General features: G+C 39.2%; 1 protein-coding gene across 1 annotated transcript; it reads left to right on the plus strand.

The window, feature by feature from the left end:
- The first annotated feature begins 212 nt into the window (after positions 1-212).
- TRAF6 (TNF receptor associated factor 6) lies at positions 213-22,851 on the plus strand. Its single transcript, XM_033205040.1, has 7 exons — positions 213-478; positions 8,374-8,691; positions 12,104-12,254; positions 13,477-13,635; positions 15,719-15,790; positions 18,106-18,183; positions 20,112-22,851. The coding sequence occupies exons 2-7, from the start codon at positions 8,396-8,398 to the stop codon at positions 20,922-20,924; spliced, it is 1,569 nt and encodes a 522-aa protein (XP_033060931.1). The 5' UTR covers positions 213-478; positions 8,374-8,395; the 3' UTR covers positions 20,925-22,851.
- Positions 22,852-23,343: the final 492 nt, after the last annotated feature.

Consider the following 23,343-nt stretch of genomic DNA (forward strand, 5'->3'; position numbering starts at 1 on the left):
ATTCGGGGAGTGATCTTGTCGTCGCCATCCCCATTCCAACACACACCCATTGACATACTCGGGTTTGGCTGTGCGGCGCAACGAATTCCCAGGTGGGACACGCGAGCTGGAAGAAAGCCAGGCGGCGGGGCGGAGGACCCGCCGGGCCCGCGCCACAGCCCGCCTGGAGGATCACCGCCAGGGGGCACTCTCGCCGAAGTTGGCCGCTCTGTCTCCTCCCCCGCGCGCTCCCTGCCCCTCGCTCCCCGCAGCCAGCAGAGAAGGCGGAAGCAGTGGCGTCCGCAGCTGGGGCTTGGCCTGGGGACGGCTCGCGGAGATGGCGACGGAGCCCGTTAGACCCAGAGTTTGACGTCCTAGCAGCCACGTCTCGGCGCGCAGTGTCTGTATCCGTCCTGTACCGGCACCTTGGCTGAGCGGAGTCGTGCGGCTCGCGGGGGAGCCCTGCCCGCCTGGTTCGGCCTCCCTGCGCGCTTGAGTGGTGGGTCTCCTTCAGGCGCCTCCTTCTGGCGGCCGCAGCCTCGCTTCCCAGCGGTCAGGGACGCCGCCCCCCGCCCTTTCGCTCTCGGCAGGTCGGGGACGCTGTCCCTGTCCCCTCGCTCCCCACCAGTCGGGGACGCCTGCCCTGTCCCTTCGCTTTTCACAGGTCAGGGACGCCGCCCCTGCTCCCTTGCTTCCCACAGGTCGCGGACGCCGCCCCTGTCCTCTCGCTTCACGCTGGTCGAGGACACCGTTCCCTGCCCCTCGCTTCCCGCCGGTCGGGACGCCGTCTCTGATTCCAGGCTTCCCGCAGGTCGCGGACACTGTTCCCTGTCCCCTGACCTCTGCTCCCTGGGCCTCCTCTTCCTCGCTCACTCCACCCCCTAAAAAACCCCGCGTCGCCTTCCTCAACCTTGCTCCGCTCACTGCGCTTTTTCCCCTTCCCAGGTAAGGGGAAAATTGCGTCCTGCAGTTTTTCGCTCCTTGGAACAAACACTTGCTTAAATTTTTTAAAAATCCTTTACGTTCCTGGCGACTCCGTCTGTCACTGTCATGGGAAAGCTATTTTTGGATTCTCTGTTGAACTCGATAGAAGTCTCAGGCAGCGAGTTTAAAAAAAAAAAAAAAGGCTCAGATGACACGAATGTTTCCTCCCCCACCCCTACACTCTGTAGTTCGAGCGACTGTTCCAGACGCCGGGTTGATAAAGCTGTTCCTAGTATTTGACTTTAGGGGAACTCCAGCTGAGTTAGGACTGTCTTGAATGTGAACAGAAAGCACCTAAAGTATTAGCAGCTTCGCTGTATGGTATTTGATTGTTTCTTTCTCTGGGAGCAGATTACTATTACTGAATGTCTTGTTACACAGGTTCCATATAGAAACGAGAAAAACTGGTAAAGAAATTCTGTGTTGGCCTTGTGAACTTGGCCGCTGTCATTTCATTCATTCTCTTTTGGTTGCTAGGGAAGGGAGAGGGGCTTTTCTGATTTTGAGGCTGAGAGTATAGGTAAGAACAATGTGGCCTCTTTTATGACTCTAGGAAGGAGTTGGGCATGTGGTGGGTACAGGATTACATCAGAGTTTCAAGCCTGCATGCACCACATATTTCAGAATTGTAACATGAGGTCTTCTCTGTGATAAATTTGGGCATATGATGCCGATAAACTTTTGGCCACTTAGATTTGGAGAGAAGTTCAAATCCTTGCCTCCTGGAGCAGAATAAATAGTGCCCGGGAAGGGGAATGCCCCTTGAATTTGGATTCAAAGTTAAGACACAACAGCTGAATATTTTGCAGCATCTCTTGGCCATTGGAGTACATTTGTACATCTTCACACTTCAGAAATTTAAGAAGCTGGTAAACAGTTTCTGTTTCTAAAGCTAGTAGGAAATTAAAGGTAATTTCTCCTATTTTGTTTACATGGTTTTTACTTTAATAAGTTACATGTTTACTCATGTATGAATTTCAGTTGACTTAAAAATGACTCATTTAAGACATAACCCGTCGACTTCTTTTAACTTGGCTCATATCTCCTTAGCATCTGCCTTGGAGGACAAACATTTTGTACATCATCCTACTTCCCCCTCCCCCAAGACATTTTACAGTATTCTCCTTTGATGATAATATACACCCAGACACTAATTTGTGAATTTAAATCATGATTTATGACAAGACTGTTTTCAGTACTACTCATTTTACAGTTGAAGTAAGTTAGCAGTAGTTACATTCCACAATATTTAAGGTAGTGCTTATTAGATTTCACAACTGCAAAAGGGAATTACAATCAGGACACTCTCAACATACAAGTTAAGGAACGATTTATATTTGTTCCATTCCTTTATTAATTCCTGTAGAAAGCCACGTAAATAAGTAGAATAGAGGCTGTAAGAAATTTTTATTTTAGGCCTGGCATAATGGCTCATGCCTGCAATCCCAGCACTTCGGGAGGCTGAGGTGGGAGGATAGCTTGAGACCAGCCTGGGCAACATGGCAAAACCTTGTCTCTACAAAAAATACAAAAATTAACCAGGCTTGGTGGCACACACCTGTAGTCCCAGCTACTTGGGAGACTGAGGTGGGAGGATCACTTGAGCCTAGGAGGTGGAGGCTGCAGTGAGCCATGATCGTGCCACTGCACTCCAGACTGGGCAATAGAGCAGGACCCTGACAAAATATATATATATATATTTTTTTTTTTTTTTACAAAAACATATTCTTTCTTATGTAAAATCAAAGTTCTATCTCCAGCCTGCTTTTGTAGCAGCTCCTATGACACAGTAGAAGGTTAAAAAGTAAAAAAAAATCCTGAGAGAGCACAATATTTTCTGCATGCATGCCAGATCATCTTTTATTTCCTTCTGTAACTGACACAAAGCACTTTTTGTTCTTCTCTTAGTATTAGTTATCATTATAATTAAGTTAGAAAGGTGATTTTTCCTTAACTCACTGCGATCCTTAAAACTAAAGGGACAAAATGTTTTAACTTACCAAAGAAAGAGGAAACAAAAATGCTAAGTGGCAGTCAAGAACTGTTTTTAACTTAATTTTCCGTTTATGTTCAATTATATGGAACTATATACTATGGACTTAAAGGGTGACTATGTGAAAAAGTTTATTTGGAAAATAGAAAGCTCTGGATTGCTTCTTAAAGCATGGAAAGTAATGTGAAACTTGAAGGCAAATAGATTTTGAACATGCTCACTTTTATGTCACACTGCATTCCCACAGTGGAGTTCCTTTTAAGGAGTTATAACTGATTAGACAGATTTTCTTAGGAACACATTAGCTATAAAAGGTCTCTTCAGACCTAAAGACCTTCAAGCCTTTTGAACTGGATTGGAAGCAGGCAGTATATAGACCGTCCAATAAACTAAATTTTGAACTGGACATTTGGGCAGAAAAGAAAAGATACACCTAGCTTCATAATTTCTGCCTTTGTTTTCTGGCCAGCACTTGGATCTATGTCCTATAACCAAATAACAAATACTAATTTCTCAAAAGTGATTTTACTTTTAAAAAAATGGTTCAATACCTAATATTGTCAAGGGTAGAGAAAAATGGACTCCTGCGTATATACCATGCTTGTGGGAGTGGAAATTAGAATGTCTTTGACACATATTGGATAACCAGGATTATCTATCAGAAAGCTTAAAAAGTTACATACCCTCTGATCCAACAATTCTTCCTCTAGGAAATTTACCTAAGGAAGTAATTGGACACAAAAATAAAATGAGGTATACTGTATACCTCATTTTATAGCACTGGTTTTTTGCACTTCACGGATACTGCTTTTTTTTCTTCAGCATGTTGAAGATTTATGTGAACCCTGTATTGTACAAGTCTTTCCATGCCATTTTCCCAACAGCATGTGCTCACTCTGCATTTGTCTGTCACATTTTTGTAATTCTTGCAATATTTAAAACTTCATTATATCTGTTATAGTGATCTGTGATCAATGATTTTTGATGTTACTGTTGTAATTGTTGTTTTGGGGTACATGAACCACACCCATATAAGATGATGAACTTAATATGAGAGCTCTGACTGCTCCACCGACCAGCTGGTATCCTTACTGTCCCTGTCCTCAGGCCTTCCTACTCCCCTGAGACACAGCAATATTGAAATTAGACACAACAGTTTTAAAATTAGACAATTAATAATCCTGCAATGGCCTCTAAGTGTTCAAGTGAACCAAAGAGCCACAGGTCTGTCACTTTAAATCAAAAGCTAGAAATAATTATGCTTACTGAAGAAAGCACATCAGAAGCCAAAATGGGCCATTTAGCCAAGTTGTGAATACAAAGGAAAAGTTGTTGAAGGAAATTAAAAGTGGTACTCCAGTGAACTCACTAATAAGAAAGTGAGACAGCTTTATTGCTGATACGGAGAGAGCTGTAGTGGTCTGGATGGAAGATCTAACCAGCCACAACATTTCCTTAAGCCAAAACCTAATCCAGAACAAGGTCCTAATTCTCTTCAATTCTGTAAAGTTTGAGGGAGGTGAGGAAGGTGCAGAAGAAAAGTTGGAAGCTAACAGAGATTGGTTTATGAGGTTTAAGGAAAGAAACCCATCTCACTAACATAAAAGTGGAAGGTGAAAGAGCAAGTGTTGATGTGAAACTACAGAACATTATCCAGAAGATCTAGCTGCGATCATTGATGAAGGTGGCTACACCAAACAACAAATTTTCAGTGTATACAAAACAGCCTTTTATTGGAAAAAGATGCCACCTAGGATGTTCATAGCTATAGACAAGTCTGTTCCTGACTTCAGAATTTTAAAGGACAGGCTGATGACTCTTGTTAGGGGCTAATGCAGCTGGTGACTATGAGTTGACACCAGTGCTCATTTACACTTTTGAAACTCCTAGGGCCCTTAATAATTATACTAAATCTACTCTGCCTGTGCCTTATAAAGGTAACAACAAAGCCTGGATGACAGCGTATCTGTTTACAGCGTAGTTTACTGAATATTTTAAGCCCGCTGTCAAGAACTGTTCAGGAAAAAGAGCTGCCTTTCAAAATGTTACTGCTCATTAACAATGCACCTAATCACCCAAGAGCTCTGATGGAGATGTTCAAGATTAATGTTGTTTTCATGCCTGCTAATATAACATTCATTCTGTAACCCATGGATCAAGGAATCATTTAGACTTCCAAGTCTTATTATTTAAAGCATACATTTCATAAGGCTATAGCTGCCATAGAGAGTGAGTCCTCTGATGGATCTGGACAAAGTAAATTGAAACTTTCTGGAAAGGATTCACCTTTCTCGATGCCATTAAGAACATTTGTGACTCATGGGAGGAGGTCAACATATCAGCCTTAACAGGAGTTTGAAAGAAGTTGAACTTGAAAGAAGCCCTCATGGATGACTTTGAGGGGTTCAGGACTTCATTGGTAGAAATAGCAAGAGAACTAGAATTAAAAGTGGAGTCTGAAGATACGACTGAATTTCTGCAGTCTCGTGGTAAAACTTGAACACATGAACAGTTGCTTCTTATGGATGAGCAAAGAGTGGTTTTTTGAGATGGAGTCAACTCCTGATGAAGATGCTGTGAACATTGTTGAAATAACAACAAAGGATTTAGAATATTCTACAAACTTAGTTGATAAAGCAGTGGCAGAATTTGAGAGGATTAACACTATTTTTGAAAGACGTTCTCCTGAGGGAAAATGCTATCAAACAGCATCACATGCTACAGAGAAATACTTCTTGGTAGCAGACTTCATTGTGTATTATTTTAAGAAGTTTTCACAGCCACCCCAGCCATCAGCAATCACCAACCTGATCAGTCAACAGCCATCAACATTGAGGCAACTCTCTACCAGCAAAAAATATTACAGCTCGCTGAAGGCTCAGATGATCACTAGCAGTTTTTAGCAATAAGGTGTTTTTCAGTTAAGGTATATGCATTGCCTGTTTAGACATAATGTTATTGCACACTTAATAGACTACTGTATAGTATAAACATGACTTTTTATATGTATTAGGAAACCAAAAAATTTGTATTACTTGCTTTATTATGGTATTTGGATTATTGCGGTGGTTTGGAACTGAACCCAAACTGTCTTGAGTATGCCTATATATGGGAATAAAGATAACAAAGGATATATACCCTAGTGTAGCATAACAGCATCATTTGTCCTCAGATTTGGAAGGTATAAAGGGGGCCCTATACCCTGTTTTATGACTCAGCTGTAGTGACTAGTTCTGCTATTTTCTGCTGTCTTGTCATTGTTTGCTTCCTTTGAATCTGTATGAACCTTCCCTAGGAGTCCACATCAGATATAGCAAGGCTATGGGAGCTATTTTTAACTTAGGGCATACTGTATCAAAACTAAATAAACCACAGCCAGGCATGAGGGTTCATGCCTGTAATCTCAACACTTTGGGAGGCCAGGGCAAGTGGATTGTTTGAGGTGAGGAGTTCAGACCAGCCTGGCCGACATGGCAAAACCCCATCTCTACTAAATACAAAAATTAGCTGGGCGTGGTGGCAGGTGCCTGTAATCCCAGCCATTGGGGATGCTGAGGCAGGAGAATTGCTTGAACCCAGAAGGCAGGGGTTGCAGTGAGTTGAGATTGCACCATTGCACTCCAGCCTGAGCAGCAGAGTGAGACTCTGTCTCCAAAAAAAAAAAAAAAAAAACCTAAACAAGTAAACTACATGCCAAGTTTCTTTGCAGATTCTTTGGAATTCTGTCAATTTAGTGTAGTAGTGCTGGACAGACCATGTTTAATAGTAGCTGTGGCCAGCACTTTAGTGTAATAAAATAAAGGCAAATAAATTATAAATGCAGCTTCATGGACAAAGTGGTCAAAACATGGATAAAAGTAGTGCAGAGTGCAAAGCTCCAAGGTCATGTAGACTTGGGTTCTGATCCCAACTCTGTTACTTATTAGTTGGGTAGTCTTGGGTAAGTTACTTAACCTTTTAAGCTCCATAACTACCACTTTGATAAGTGGCGACAACAAAACTTAGGTAAAATACTACATGAAGTTGTTGTAGTAACTCATTCTTACTGCCTGGCAGTGTTTTAAGTGCTTTGCACATATTAACACATTTAATCCTCTGAGTAACTCAGGTGGATTTTATTGTTAGAACCATTTTACAGATGAGAAAATTGAAGCACAGAAAGGTTATATAATTTGCCCAGCTCATAAATGGAAGAAAAGAGTTGAATTCGTATCATTCAATTCCAGCACCTGAACTCATCACCACTTATTAGCACTGCCTTTCCAACCAGAATAGTGCCTCATTGTAGGTGGTCATCAAGTGCTACTGAGAATATTTGAAAAGAATAAAAAGGTATTTGTAGTGGTAAAAGGATTGAGTACTACTGTCTTAATCTTTGATTTGGTGCAGTGGCAGCAAGGAATTTTATATAAAAGTGAGACAAGCAGGAGAATGTGACTGGAGGCCTACATTCTGTTTCTAGAATGATATCTGGCACATACTAGAAATTTTTTTCAAAAGTAATTATTTAAAATACAGATATGGTTACATGGGCTGTGAATTGCTCTTAAATATTAGCTTCTCGCTTGTAAATACCATGATGGTTTAGAATTTGAGGATATCTCCTCTGCTCATGAAACCGATAGTTTTCCATAGGCAAACAAAACATCACTTGTTTTTCCAGTCATTAATAATGAAACATAGTCACTTGACCTGATTGAAGGCAGAAGGACATAAAAATACACTTTTTCAATTCTATTTTTAATACCTAATAGAAATCCACACTGAGCATTTAGAAGTCCTTATAGAATTTTAGACCTAGAAAAGAAACCAAGATCTAAATGCTTAAGTTGCTCTAATCACACATCTGACAGTGGCACATGATCACCTGATTCCTTGTGTACTGCTTTTCCTGGCACCGAGCTGCTAGTCATACTATTCCCTTCAGCTCAGGATACTTGAAGGAACTTCAACAACATGGATAAGTTCTTTAGCAATGCTTAGTGAACACTTACTGTATGAAAAATCTTGTGCTAAGTACTGAGGAAATGAAAATTAAAATATTTAGCTCAATCACAGGAAACAGACATGTAAACAGATAATTGTGATATAGAAGAGTATTACAACTGAGGTGCTTCTCCTTTTTTAACTTTATATGCTGTCATTCTACTAGATCATGAACTTCTGAAGGGACCTAGCTTTCTTTGTGTGCTCCAAGTGATTTGCACAAATAATAATATATATTTATTGAAGGAGAGAATCAGGTAACTTATAATAGTCTTGAAAAAGCTCAAAACACTTTTAAAAGTTTTCTGTAAATAACAATACAGCTGAGGTACATGAATTAAAAAGTGACTTGTATAGATAAGCTGTGGTATATATGTGTGGGGTGTGAGTGTGTGCGTTTCTTATAAAGGCATTTTTTCTTGTTTCTACAGAGCAAGTGATAATCAAGTTACTATGAGCCTGCTAAACTGTGAAAACAGCTGTGGATCCAGCCAGTCTGAAAGTGACTGCTGTGTGGCCATGGCCAGCTCCTGTAGCGCTGCAACAAAAGATGATAGTGTGAGTGGAACTGCCAGCACGGGGAACCTCTCCAGCTCATTTATGGAGGAGATCCAGGGATATGATGTAGAATTTGACCCACCCCTAGAAAGCAAGTACGAATGCCCCATTTGCTTGATGGCACTACGAGAAGCAGTGCAAACACCATGCGGCCATAGGTTCTGCAAAGCCTGCATCATAAAATCAATAAGGTATGTGAGCATAAGAAAGAATGGTGTCCTATAACAGAACCAGATGCAGAGAACATTATTACATAGAACATGGAACATCCCAAAAGTAGTCTTACACATTAAAAGCTACTTAGGAAAAAAGAACAATGGACAGAAAATTGAGAAAGTTAGATTCTTATCCCAGTTTCCACTGTTTTGTGAAAAGTGACCTGAATCTCCTCCTCTCTTGACCCTTGGATAAGTAAGTAAATAATTTGCTACTTTTACTTAAAGCAGTTCTAATGCAGACTGGGGAGTGACTCTATGCTTTAAAGAAAATAGTATTTTTTAAATGTACCTTAAATTATGATGCTACTAGAGAAGGATAATCTCAACCACACAAAGAATACTGACTGTAAGCAATCAGTTATTGTGATTTTAGGCATGTTAAATCTTGCCTGTTACCTAAAGTGTATGGTCAACTGTAAAATTACCAGTATTCTTAAAGAAAGTATTACCTGAAGGCTCTACCTTCATAATATATCCAAAATCCAGTCCCTACTCACTTCCTCCCTCTACCACCATCCTGTTGTGAATCACCACCAGCTCTCTAACAGGCATCCTGTTTTCTATTCTTGCCTTCTTCCAGGCTGTTCTCAATGTAACAGCCAGAGTGAACCTAGTAAAATAAGTAAGATGGTGTCATCTCTGCTCAGACCATTGTAGCAGGGTATCTGAGAGTAAAAACTAAACTCCTTATGACCCTGTATAATAGGCCCATGATTCATTTCCTGACCTCTTTTCTGCTGCGCTCTTTGTCCTTCTACCCATTCACTCCCTCTTTGCTATTCCTCGAACGTGTCAGGCACACTCCTGCCTTGGTGAGTGGCTTTAGCTCTTCTGTTTGCAACACTCTTGCCACAGCTAACCCCTTAACTCTTCCGCTTTGGCTCAAATGTCACCTCATAGGTCCCCTCACCACCCTATTTATACCACAGTGTGGTTCCACCCTTCTTGCCAAACACTCCCAGTCTCTCCACCTGGCTCTACTTTTCTTTTTTCCCTTAGCACTTTCTGCCTTCTAAAGCACCAAAAAATTTATGTGTTTATTGTCTGCCCCCCTGGATTATAAGCTTCTTGAGAGCAAAGTTTTAGATCTGTTTTATTTCTTGATTTTTCCCAAGTTCTGGAAATAGTGCCTGACCCATAGTAGATGATCAGTAAATCGTGGTTGCTTTAACTGAATGAAAGTACTTGCAATTTCCATGGAAATAGATATGTTTTACTGTAATTCAAAAGTACATAGGAATTTTTTAGGTGACTAAGGATTCCTATATAGGACAAAAAATTGGATGAAGGGGGGCAGATTTTATGTTCTTCAATAAATAGCCATCTAGTTATATTAGTGAATTCATTGTAAGTCTGTTCTGGCAATTTGTTAGTCTCCAAAAAGTTTTTATCTGCCAACTTTTACATTAACTTTTCTATAAAATTTGAATTTAAGAGTAACTACATCCATACTCGGGACTTGGCTTAATTTAAATCACAAAAGGTAATGTCTGTTGTTTCAATTTTGGGGAAAAATGTATTACACAGTGCTGACTTTACAAGATCTATTTTGGGTAGATTTTCTCAACCTTGACATTATTTTATTTTATTTTTTATTTTTTGAAATGGAGTCTTCGCTCTGTCTCCCAGGCTGAAGTGCAGTGGCACGATCTCAGCTCACTGCAACCTCTGCCTCCCGGGTTCAAGCGGTTCTCTGCGTCAGCCTCCTGAGTAGCTGGGATTACAGGCACCCACCACCACACCCAGCTAATTTTTTATATTTTTAGTAGAGATGGGGTTTCACCACCTTGGCCAGGCTGGTCTTGAACTCCTAACCTCGTGATCCACCCACCTCAGCTTCTCAAAGTGCTAGGATTACAGGCATGAGCCATTGCACCTGGCCAACATTATTGATACTTTGGGCTGGATAATTATCTGTCATGGGAGAATGTGCTGTGTGTTGTAGGATCTTTAGCAGCATCCCTGGCCTCTGCTCACTGGATGCTATTAGTATCCTCCTTTCCTGCTCTTAGAAGTCCCAAAATATCCCCTGGGGGTCAAAATTGCCCCTAATTGCGACCACTCTATACATGAGAGCAGAATTAAAGGCGCAACTTTTTTTTTTGATGCAGAGGTGTCACCTAGGCTGGAGTGCAATGGTGCAATCTTGGCTCACTGCAACTTCTGCCTCCCAAGTTCAAGTGATTTTCCTGCCTCAGCCTCCCCAATAGCTGAGATTACAGGCGTGCATGCCACTATGCCTGGTGAATTTTTGTATTTTTAGTACAGATGGGGTTTCATCATGTTGTCCAGTCTAGTCTTCAACTGCTGACCTCAAGTGATCCGCCCACTTCGGTCTCCCAAAGTGCTGGGATTACAGGCATGAGCACTGTGCCCAGCCTCAACTTTTTTTTTCTGTGTATAATTATTTTTATTTATGTTGTATTTAGGTAAAATGGTAGCATATTATGGATCATTGGTTTTCCTGTAGGTAGAAATGTAGTTTTGTAGAAATGTAGAAATGTACCAGGTGTCAGCCATGCCCAGGAAGGTAGCTAACTTTTAGCAGCTTTTTAATAGCAAGATATTCGTGAAAGTAGTGGGACAGTGGTCTGAGAAGGAAATACAACCCACAAAAAGAAGTCTGAGGCTTTTTTTTTTGTCTCCCCGTAAGCTTTTTAAAAACGAACATGTAGCGCCAGTGTTCTTAAAGGAACTGCTCTGAAATTTCTCATTGGGTTTGTCATTCAAGGAATCAAAGTGCATCTCAATACAACCCCATTGTCTTTTTCTGAGGATAGTGTTTTCCAGCATAAGAAAGAAGAAACCACTGAGAAGCAGGACGTAGAGGTCCTTTACCTTTCTGTCACATTGGATCCTAGACATACAAATAAAGGAGGACTTTTGTTGCCTATTAGCTGGAGTGTTACAGTGACTATTTCAGAGCAAACTTTAAAATGTGACTTCATGGAGGTACTGCTAAGTGCTTAAATTTTTACTTATGACTGAGCAATTGCATTATAGCCATGTTATTAGTACTGTGAGCATCTTTCTAGTGTATGGTATAGGTGTGACAACACAGAGGCCAGACGGCCAAAATTCCCATTCTTAACTTGCACTTCATTTTATACCAACCGAAATACCTTACTCAGCTAATTTTTCTCAAAAAGCTGGACTCTATCCTGCTGTATAAAAATCCCTTCGCTTTTGATAGGCTATCAATATGCTGCTAGTTGTACTCATTTCATAAAAGAACAGTTTATTTTGGTGACGTGCAATATAATGTGTTAAATTGTTTTTTCCTTCTGAAACAGTAAATGGAGAATTTATATATGGCAAATTAAAGTTGTTTGGATTTTCTAAAGTGAATATTTAAATCTAGTTGTATGTATTTTGTTTCTGTTAGGGATGCAGGTCACAAATGTCCAGTTGACAATGAAATACTGCTGGAAAATCAACTATTTCCAGACAATTTTGCAAAACGTGAGATTCTTTCTCTGATGGTGAAGTGTCCACATGAAGGTTGTTTGCATAAGATGGAACTGAGGCATCTTGAGGTATTAAAGTTCTTTTCTAGCTGTTAGCGCATGTATAAAAGGAAGTTCCTACAGAATAGGGACTTTGCTATGTCCATCTGTGTATTGCCAGTACCTAGCATATGATGATTAGTTAATAAATTCTTGCTGAATTAATGCCAGTCCTTTAATTATTGAATATAAATATAAGTAGAAACCAGAAATACACTGTTTTATCTACTCTGGCTTTGCCTAGCAGTAATTTTTTTAAAAAAATCAGTATTGTTTCATAAACTTTTTTGGTGAGTTTTATCTGCAGTAAACCTGAGGAGCATTTTAAATACAAGTGTTGGCCAGGCAGAGTGGCTCACCCCTATAATCCCAGCACTTTGGAAGGCTGAGGCGGGTGTATCACGAGGTCAGGAGTTCGAGACCAGCCTGACTAATATAGTGAAACCCCGTCTCTTACTAAAAATACAAAAATTAGCCGGGCACGGTGGCATGCACCTGTAATCCCAGCTACTCAAGAAGCTGCAGCAGGAGAATCACTTGAAACCAGGAGGCAGAGGTTGCAATGAGCCAAGATCGCACCACTGCACTCCAGCCTGGGCAACAGAGTGAGGCTCCGTCTCAAAAAAGAAAATACAAGTGTCACATTTTAATCTTAAAACTTCATTTTTGTCACTTTGAAATAAGCACTAAGTCCCAAGTAATCATCTCAGTATCCTCATTATACTTTTTTCTGTTTTTCTAAATTGTGCATTTTATTATGATCTAAATGGAATACTCCTATAGTTTGAGATTAACTGAAACAATCAGATTATAAAATAATTTGCTTTTAAACTAGATAGATCAATTATTAACTTGGTGATTTTTACCAGAAATTAAATGTTATTAATGTTATATTTGAAAGCAAATGTTTAAGACGGCTATGCTACTTGCTCCTTTTACTTACTAGCTCTTAAAAGAGAGTGGCCTTTTTGACACAGTAATAAATTGATAAGTGGGAAATCTGACTTCTTTCCAACTCTCTGCCCTATTTGGATGCATGAACTTGAGAATTCACATTCCTTGTATAAATTTGCAATCCATGACCATTTGAAAAAATTCACTAAAGACGTTCACATTGTGAATGGTTCTGTGGTGTGCACTAGACAAAGTAGGTTCAGTAGCCTGCTGAAAGAGAACAGTATATTATTAGGAGAGATTATATGTAGAAGACTTCAGAGTTGGCTAATACTAATCCATTATTTTTTTATTATAGGATCATCAAGCACATTGTGAGTTTGCTCTTGTGGATTGTCCCCAGTGCCAACGTCCCTTCCAAAAATTCCATATTAATATTCACATTCTGAAGGATTGTCCAAGGAGACAGGTTTCTTGTGACAACTGTGCTGCATCAGTGGCATTTGAAGATAAAGAGGCATGTACTAACTTGGAGTTGTTAAATTCACTACTTCGTAAAACATTGTTCTTCAATGTGTACTTGAGGGGGTTAGCAGTAGATAAGGATGTGACTCCAACTCTGAGTCTATATTGTTAATTTTGGGAACAATGATCTTTAAGAAAAGAAGCTTCAATAAGCCATTTTAGTTTATAAGTATAGAATTTGTATTTGCATGTCTTTCTTAAAAAACATTTATACCAGTTATCACTATTGTAGATAGGCAAGTAACAAAACTTCTAGGAAAGGCATATGCCGATCACCTTTCACGCGTGATATTTTAATGACCAATTTTGGATTGGAGACAAACAGGTAGAATAATTACTGCATAAGATCTATACAAAATTATTTTGAAAAAGAGAATGGGTTATAATTATTATGAAGAATAAATCAAACCCACAAAGTATGTTTCCTTGATACTTCATCATGCTGTATATATAAAATGTATTTAATGTATTTACATTTACTTCTCATTTTGTATGTTCTATTTAAATTTAAAAGTTTATCCTTTTTTTTTTTTTTTGAGATGGAGTTTTGCTCTTGTTGCCCAGGCTGGAGTGCAATGGTGTGATCTCAGCTCACCGCAACCTCTGCCACCTGGGTTCAAACGATTCTCCTGCCTCAGCCTCCTGAGTAGCTGGGATTACAGGCGCATACCACCATGCCTGGCTAATGTTTTTGTATTTTTAGTAGAGATGGGGTTTCTCCATGTTGGTCAGTGTGATCTCGAACTCCTGACCTCAGGTAATCCGCCCGCCTCGGCCTCCCAAAGTGCTGGGATTATAGGCACAAGCCACTGCACCAGGCAAAAAAGTTTATCTTTTAAAAAGAAACCTGATGGTGCCTAACAGCATCATGATTATAGGACAATTTTTATATTCAGAAACAGATAGATTAAGTAGACTTGTATTAATATTGCCAATAAAAAAGCTAACACTGAAATCTAAGCCCTTCATCCCTATCCTATGTATACTTTTATAAAATAACTACATATAATTTATGTTCTTTTATTCTGTTACTTAGATACGTCCTTAAACTACAGTTTTTATAAATTCATATTGGCAGTTTTTCCCTGCTTTGAGATCAAGTGTATTATATCCATTACATTGATAAAATATTCAAAAAAAGTCAGCCAACTTGATATAAATATAGAGAAGTCTCAGTCATAATCAGAGTAAAATGACAACTCCTTTCTTTTTTTTTTTTTTTTTTCTGAGATGGAGTTTCACTCTTGTTGCCCAGGCTGGAATGCAATGGCGCAGTCTCGGCTCACCGCAACCTCTGCCTCCTGGGTTCAAGCAATTCTCCTGCCTCAACCTCTCATGTAGCTGGGATTACAGGCCTGCACCATCACGCCTGGCTATTTATGTATTTTTAGTAGAGATGGGGTTTCCCTATGATAGTCAGGCTGGTCTCAAACTCCTGACCTCAGGTGATCTGCCCGCTTTGGCCTCCCAAAATGCTGGGAGTACAGACGTGAGCCACCGCGCCCAGCCCGACAACTTCTTTCTAAACTTTAGTGATTGGATTGACTTAACCTGGAAGGCTAATTATTTCTTAGCACATCAACTAAAGTCATTATATTCTAGAAAATAAGGCTCACCCTTGTGGGGCATATGAGAACCTGAGCACCAAATCCTCATGCCCTAATAAAAGATTTGTTCTTTAACTCTACTGACAAGAAATTTTAATTAAATTGTCATGCTGCTGCTGAAAATTTTTGGAAAAAGATTGCCTTTGGAGAATTATAGCCTCGGCAGATGATGTCCAAAGTAGTTACAGATGCACCGCCTCAGGATAAAAGGAAGGAATTTGAAAAATTATTTTTTATATACTACCCTGCTCTTTTAAAGAGCTGGAAGGTTGAATGAATCTCATTATTACACTGGGAAAGAGAAAGAAAATATCCTTTATATGTTACTCTCACTTTCACTCACTGTTGCTTTATACAAATTGATGTCCTTATTTGTTTATAGTGAAAAATTGCTTTTTATCAAAATTAGTTGTTTTCACTTTTTCAGATATTCTCATGCTTTAATTATATTTCTCGAATAAAATTTAGATCCATGACCAGAACTGTCCTTTGGCAAATGTCATCTGTGAATACTGCAATACTATACTCATCAGAGAACAGGTATTATTCATTTTCATAAATTATTATTTTCATAAAACAGCTTAAAGAAGTGAGTTAGGATTTTTAATTGAAAATTTAAATCAATAAGGCAAAGAAATACAGATTGAAGAAGTATTAGAGCTGTGTGAAAATTTTTTATATTAATTAATATAAGTAATAAATACTTTAAAGAAGAACAAAACATCCAGCCCTTTTTAAGTACTTAGAATTCCTAAGTTATTAACATCATACCTGTGCTTTTGTATATTCATAAAAATTCCCAACAAAACCAATTTTTAAGATAAAAATAATCAAAAGTAAGGGTCCCCATTTAAAGAAAGAAAAAACTAAGATATATATCTATTTACACACCAGGAAATGAGGCTCTCAAGTGTCCACAGATTGGATGAAAGAATAAGAAAGAACAATGAAATAAAGGAAAGTAGTTCTGTTCAGTAAGAGAATATTAATTGAAGCTGTAATCCCTGAGGCATACAGGGAAGTTTGCAGATTTTCAAGACCTGTAACCCTTCTGTTCAGTTGTCCTGTGGGCCACCGATCTGGCATCATTAGAAGTAGTAACTAAAACAGAAAATTATATGGTGGGGTTTTTTTGTTTTTTTGTTTTTTGAGATAGAGTCTCATGCTGTTGCCCAAGCTGGAGTGCAGTGACACAATCATGCCTCACTGCAGCCTCAAATTCCTGGCTCAGGCTGTCCTTCTCCCTCAGCCTCCCAAGGAGCTTGGACTACAGTAGTGCACCACCATGCCTGGCTAATTTTTTATTTTTTTAGATTTTTTGTAGAAATGGGGTCTTGTTATATTGCCTAGACTGATCTCGATCTCCTGAGCTCAAGCAATCTTCCCACTTTGGCCTCCCGCAGTGCTGGAATTATAGGTGCAAGCCACCAAGCCCAGCCCAAAGACTGTTTTGACTATTAGTAGAGAAAGGAAAATTCCATCTGATTGCTGTCTTCTGACATTTGGGGAGTTTTCCCACAAAACATGAATATTAACCATTAAATATTTATATACCCATGAAGTCTGTAAACCCAGAGATCATTATTGACGTACCTTACTGAGAAGCAGCAAGCAAAACCTGTCACTGGACAAGTTTGTTAACCTTAAAACTTTTTCATTGGTTTGTTGACAGTCTATTAATTTTTCCAACAAAGCCTTAATTTGAAGGTGTTAAACTTCTTTTGCTTATGAAGTCCTAACTCATTTTCCTTTTTGCTCTCTTTTAATATTTAAAGGAAACCATGCAACAAATTAAAACCCAGCAAAAGAAAATATAGGAAAAAACCCTACGCTAAGGGTCAGAAAACCTGGGTTTTCATCCTAGTTTTAAACTGTATTAACTGGTTTTATTTGTGCCCTCTCATCTTTAACAAGTTGACATTCTAAATAGATCTGGGATCAGCAAACTGGCCTGCCCCCTAGATTTGTCTCACTGCCTGTTTTTGTAAAGTTTTATTGAAAGAGCCATGCCCATGTGTGTATGTCTTGTGTACGGCTACTTTTATATGACAGTGGTAGAGCTTAATACTTGGGACAGAGGCAGTACAGCCCATATTTACTATCTGATCCTTTACAAAAAATTTTATTGACCCCTGTTCTACACTGTTCCCTCTTGAGAAGTGAAGGATTGAATTATAATAAATGGTCTCTCAGGTACTTTCTGTTTGAAATATCTACAACTATAGCTAAATTAAATTTCTAAAGGGAATTTGGCACCTCTTTTAAAAAATATGATTGAGTATAATGGATCTTACCTTAGAGAATGTGTCTTAGATTCCAAAATCGAGGACTGAGACTTTCTTTAGAGCTTTTATTAATGTGTTTAAAGTACCTTCTAACATCTGAGTCTCCCCCTTGTAACTAACATATGCCCAGATTAACAAAAGTTAAGATGATTTTTGAAAGATGGTCATGAGGAAAGTATGGGTGTAGTCAGTGGCTTCAGTGCATGCAGTTGACTGGTTCCTATTAAATGGCCTAGACCGTAGTGGGAGTCGATTGAGTTTGCAGTTGTAGATGTTGTCAGGTGTTTTTTCTGTAAAGTGCCACTAGAGGGTGCCAGTGCCCAGCAAGAGGAACAAGTTCATTTTCTTGACTTTTGAATAATTGGAGGGGTTATGATGAGATGTTGATATTTCCTTTCTCTATAACTTTTGGAAGTAAATGTTATTTTAATCTTTGTGGGTGATGGTTTATACTGCACCTATTCAACTGCCAATGTGGTACAAAAGCAGCCATTGACAATACAGTTTAAATGTTATCGCATCGAACATGATATGCAAGGAAGATTTTTCAGCCTTTGTTTTGGATTTCAGATGCCTAATCATTATGATCTAGACTGCCCTACAGCTCCAATTCCATGCACATTCAGTACTTTTGGTTGCCATGAAAAGGTAAGATTTTTTTTTTTTCTTTTAGTTCTTGAATGTAAGTAAAAAAATACTCAGTTACATCATGTAGTGGAGAATAACAAGAAGAATGTAAATGATTTATAAAGCAGTGTAATAAGTTATATAATAGAGTTATTCATGGATGCTGTGAGCAGAAGCAAAGGCATACTTAGCAATGCCTAAAGCATTCAGACAGACTTGAAAAAACATGATGCTTTGGGCTGAATCTTGACAGGTGAAATAGTTTTCCAAGAAGACAAGGGAGAGAAGACCAGTAAGAGAGAGTGAGCATGGTGATTTGAGGAACTACAATTAGTTTGTGTTGTGCTAGTTCAACCCAGTAGCAATGTAGATGATTTGAGGTGGAGGTGGAGGTGGAGGTGGAGGTACTAGTACCTGAGCTGTTGGAAATACCTAAGTGAAGACAGCTTGAATTATGGTGATGACAGTGAAGATAGATCTAGGAGACAGTACATATTTAGGAGAGAAGATCTATTGCCTATGTGACTAACTAAATGTGATGAGTAAAGGAGAGGGAGGCATCTAGAATGACTCTTGGTTTCTGGCCTTTGTCACCGGGTAGACGGAAGGGCCATTCGGCAAAAAAAGAGTGAACACAGGAAGAACTGATGGGAGGTGGAGTTTAAAAAAAAAAAAAAAAATCTGTTTTAATGAATTGAGTTACAGATATGACTTCACCCAGCTAGGGAACAGGTGGAGAGGACTGACATGCATTCTGTGCTGTCTTAAGCCCCAGAGAGAAATTAGGACTCAAGTATTGCTTTGGGGAAGTGATTTGTGGTGATAATGGAAGGTGTGATTGAGATCAGATAGAGTATGTACAGGAAAGAGAAGTACACCAAGGAAAGAGCCATGAACAAACAGTATAAGAAACAGATGAACCAGGCAAAGAGAAAGTAGTATTATGGTCTCCAAAATTAGTTTCAAGATTCATGATCAGTAGTGTCAAATGTCTGAGATGGATCATTGTTTATGGTATGTCTTTCCTTTTGGAGAGTGGAGTTACACTTTTGCTTTTCCATTATACTTTTTTTCTTCCTGACTTATGTATAACAAACATACATTTAATAATTTAAAAAATAAAATGAGCAAAATGGTATGGTTATAGTTTGTGGAAAAATTCTGTATTTTTGTGCTTAGAGAAAAAGACTTGAAAGAAATAAAATGTTAATGGAAGTTAGGTGAGATAGTAGGTAACATACTTTCTTTTTGGTCATCTATATTTTCTAGGTTTTTTAAAGACTGTGACCTTTTATAAGAAAAAAGTGTTGTATTATGAATGTTTTTCGTATAATAGGATGTTCTTATGACCTTAGAATAGTGTGGTGCCAGGAAAAAATCCAATTTGCAATAGATTTGTATACTGGGAATTGCAGACGATATAGATAGACTATATTCTTGACTTTAAAAAAAAAAAGAAAATGGTATTAATATTAACTGGAGAGAGAGACAAAAGATCTTCAGAGAGGTTTGTCCTTTTCTAATGGGAAAGATTTTAATAATTCTAAAGAGGAAGTGATGTTTGAAGATGAAGAAAAATCACTGAGTAAAATCTCTGGGGTGTTGCAACAGGTCAGGTAACATTTAGCGCACAGGTAGAATGTTAATCTTGGAGAGGACAGGCATCTCAGTCAGAAAAGAAGGATGTGTATAAATACATTTTTTGTAGATGGGAGGGAGATGTATATGAGTGAAAGCTGGGAGAGTAGTCATCAGATAGTCTGTTTTTCAGTGAACTAAGAGGCAGAGTCGCCTCATTGGATCAAAAATCTGTTGAAGGCAAAGGAAAACGGTAGAGAATTGAAGGAAGTGGTGTGACTACTTGAAAACCTCTTATTTGACCTGGCCAGGTCCCTTTCCTGCTCCTCAGAGTACCTATTCTCAGTCTAAGGCTCGTGCTTGATTTTTAGATGCAGAGAAATCACTTGGCACGCCACCTACAAGAGAACACCCAGTCACACATGAGAATGTTGGCCCAGGCTGTTCATAGTTTGAGCCTTATACCCGACTCTGGGTATGTCTCAGAGGTCCGGAATTTCCAGGAAACTATCCACCAGTTAGAGGGTCGCCTTGTAAGACAAGACCATCAGATCCGGGAGCTGACTGCTAAAATGGAAACTCAGAGTACGTATGTAAGTGAGCTCAAACGAACCATTCGAACCCTTGAGGACAAAGTTGCTGAAATTGAAGCACAGCAGTGCAATGGAATTTACATTTGGAAGATTGGCAACTTTGGAATGCATTTGAAATGTCAAGAAGAGGAGAAACCTGTTGTGATTCATAGCCCTGGGTTCTACACAGGCAAACCCGGGTACAAACTGTGCATGCGCTTGCACCTTCAGTTACCGACTGCTCAGCGCTGTGCGAACTATATATCCCTTTTTGTCCACACGATGCAAGGAGAGTATGACAGCCACCTCCCTTGGCCCTTCCAGGGTACAATACGCCTTACAATTCTTGATCAGTCCGAAGCACCTGTAAGGCAAAACCATGAAGAGATAATGGATGCCAAACCAGATCTGCTTGCTTTCCAGCGACCCACAATCCCACGGAACCCAAAAGGTTTTGGCTATGTAACTTTCATGCATCTGGAAGCCCTAAGACAAAGAACTTTCATTAAGGATGACACATTATTAGTGCGCTGTGAGGTCTCCACCCGCTTTGACATGGGTAGCCTTCGGAGGGAGGGTTTTCAGCCACGAAGTACTGACTCAGGGGTATAGCTTGCCCTCACTTGTTCAAAAACAATACCTGGAGAAAACAGTGCCTTTCCTTGCCCTGTTCTCAATAACATGCAAATAAGCCGCAGGAAAAATGTAATATCTACTAGTGAGTGTTGTTAGAGAGGTCACTTACTATTTCTTCCTGTTACAAATGATCTGAGGCAGTTTTTTCCTGGGAATCCACACGTTCCATGCTTTTTCAGAGAAGTTAGGTCTGAAGTGCCTGTGGCATGTTGCAGCAGCTATTTTGTCAGTTAGTATACCTCTTTATTGTGCTTTCTTGGGCTTTTGCTCCGGTGTATTTTATTGTCAGAAAGCCCAGACTCAGAGTACTAAACTTTTAATAATGATGGACTTTCCTTAAAACTTAGTCTATTTTATAGTATTATATGTAATATATTAAACGTGAAAATCACTACCGCCTCGTGCTAGTGCCCTCGAGAAGAGTTATTGCTCTAGAAAGTTGAGTTCTCATTTTTTTAACCTGTTACAGATTTCAGAGGATTTGAACCATAATCCTTGGAAAACTTAAGTTCTCATTCACCCCAGTTTTTCCTCCAGGTTGTTACTAAGGATATTCAGGGATGAGTTTAAACCCTAAATATAACCTTACTTATTTAGTGTAAACATGTCTGTTGAATAATACTTGTTTAAGTGTTAGTTATGCCTTGCTTACATATTTCCTTGAGGTTACGAAGTAGCATCTTCCCCAGAGTTTATAATGCTGAGAACCATGTGGATACCAAGCGCTCATTGTATGCTGTGTAACCCTTTTTGTCTATTCATTGCAGAGTGAATTTCACAGCTCTGCATATATCTTCAGTTGTTTAATGCTTACAAGACAGGAGATACACACAGTCAGCAACATAAAAATTAAAAGTGACTCAAGTAGTCAGCCCATGTGGCATCTCGTTGCTGGTGACAGAAGCTATGTGAGCCGGAAGTTTCACCTCTTTCGAATACCCTCTGTTTTAGTTCAATTAAATAGAACAAAATTGATTTCCTATAATGAGAATTTTTTAAAACCTGGGAGATGATTGGAGATACCTAAGAGGTCACCAAACTAAGATTAGAAGTCATAGTGGTTGTATCAAAACTTAGCTTGAGTACGTTGCTGTAGCCTAACAACTGCAGGTTCTGAGAAGGATCCTGTGGAATCCTGGAAGTAGCCAAATTTTCCTAATAGGGAAAGATGATTTTTTTGTGTGCCATGTATTTGTTAAAGGCCTATATAGAGATATAAAATATTGTGGAATCTAGTTCTCAGGGAGACCCGCAACTAGTATAAGCCTATAAAGGATCTAAAGATCCATCCACCATTTAAAGTTGTCTGGTAACAAGAGATGACATTGTATCCCCAGAGAGGCCAAATCAGGGTCCCCAGCCAGCGTTCTAGATCAGCCTTAATTTCAAGAGAAAGCCAAGGCCCTCATCTACCGGGGAGTGTGGTTTTCAGCCCCAGCGAGTGTCATTTTGAACTTCCCCTTTGCTTTTTTCTCTCTTCTCCCTCCCCACCCACCCTTAGGCTCCTGATCTGGAGCCTGATCTGGAGTTTGTTATGGAGTGAAAATAAAAGTCAAGCAGAGACTTTGTTCCCCGTGCCACCATTAGTACCACAAGCTCATGGCTAGTTACCACATTATTTCCTGGCAGTTTGTGTCCCTCAGCTGTGCCTTCCAACCAGCTCTTGAGAATCACTGCATACCACCTTCTGCGTAGGGAAACCCATAGTGCTGCTGTTCCTGTGATTGTTTTACAATGAATAAATAATTGTCAAATTCCATTTAAAAAGTAAACAGTAGTAGTTTTGTATTTGCATAGAAAAAGCCTGGAGGAAATATACTAAACTTTTTGTTGGCTGCTTTTCCTTTGTGCTTGCTTATATTTTTTACATTTTCTACAATAAATGTGTACTTTTATCAGAGAATTAAATGTTGCCACAAAACATTCAATCTCCACGCCCCCAGCTCAAAAAAGGAAATGATATTTAAAAACTTCCTGGTCAGATTTCTATTAAAAGCATTGGCTGTGCATTAGGTACAAAGAGGAGTCATTTCCTGCCTTAGTGATACTATTTTTTTCTACTAACTCAAGTCTTTAAAAAAAAATTTTTTTTTTGTTTTCCCTAATTTCAGTTTTTAGCAAGCTTCCCATCTGTAAAATGAGTTGGACTAGATGTTTCTACAGTCCCCTCCAGCCATAACATTCTGTCTCAAATTAAGTTCCAAGCACCAGAACACTGACAATACTTACTAAAGTATTTTGCCAGTAGAAAATGTCTTTAACTTATTATTTGCTGACACTGATACTTTCCTCTAATTTAGTGTCTGTCGGCTGGGTCACATCTTAAAATGAGCAATTTTAACCCCCAACATTTGGCATTTTGTCATAAACCAGCCAGTTATTTTATGCTGGTCAT

The sequence above is a fragment of the Trachypithecus francoisi genome, unplaced genomic scaffold (assembly GCF_009764315.1).
Source record: "Trachypithecus francoisi isolate TF-2019V2 unplaced genomic scaffold, Tfra_2.0 Lachesis_group8, whole genome shotgun sequence".
NCBI lineage: Eukaryota > Metazoa > Chordata > Mammalia > Primates > Cercopithecidae > Trachypithecus > Trachypithecus francoisi.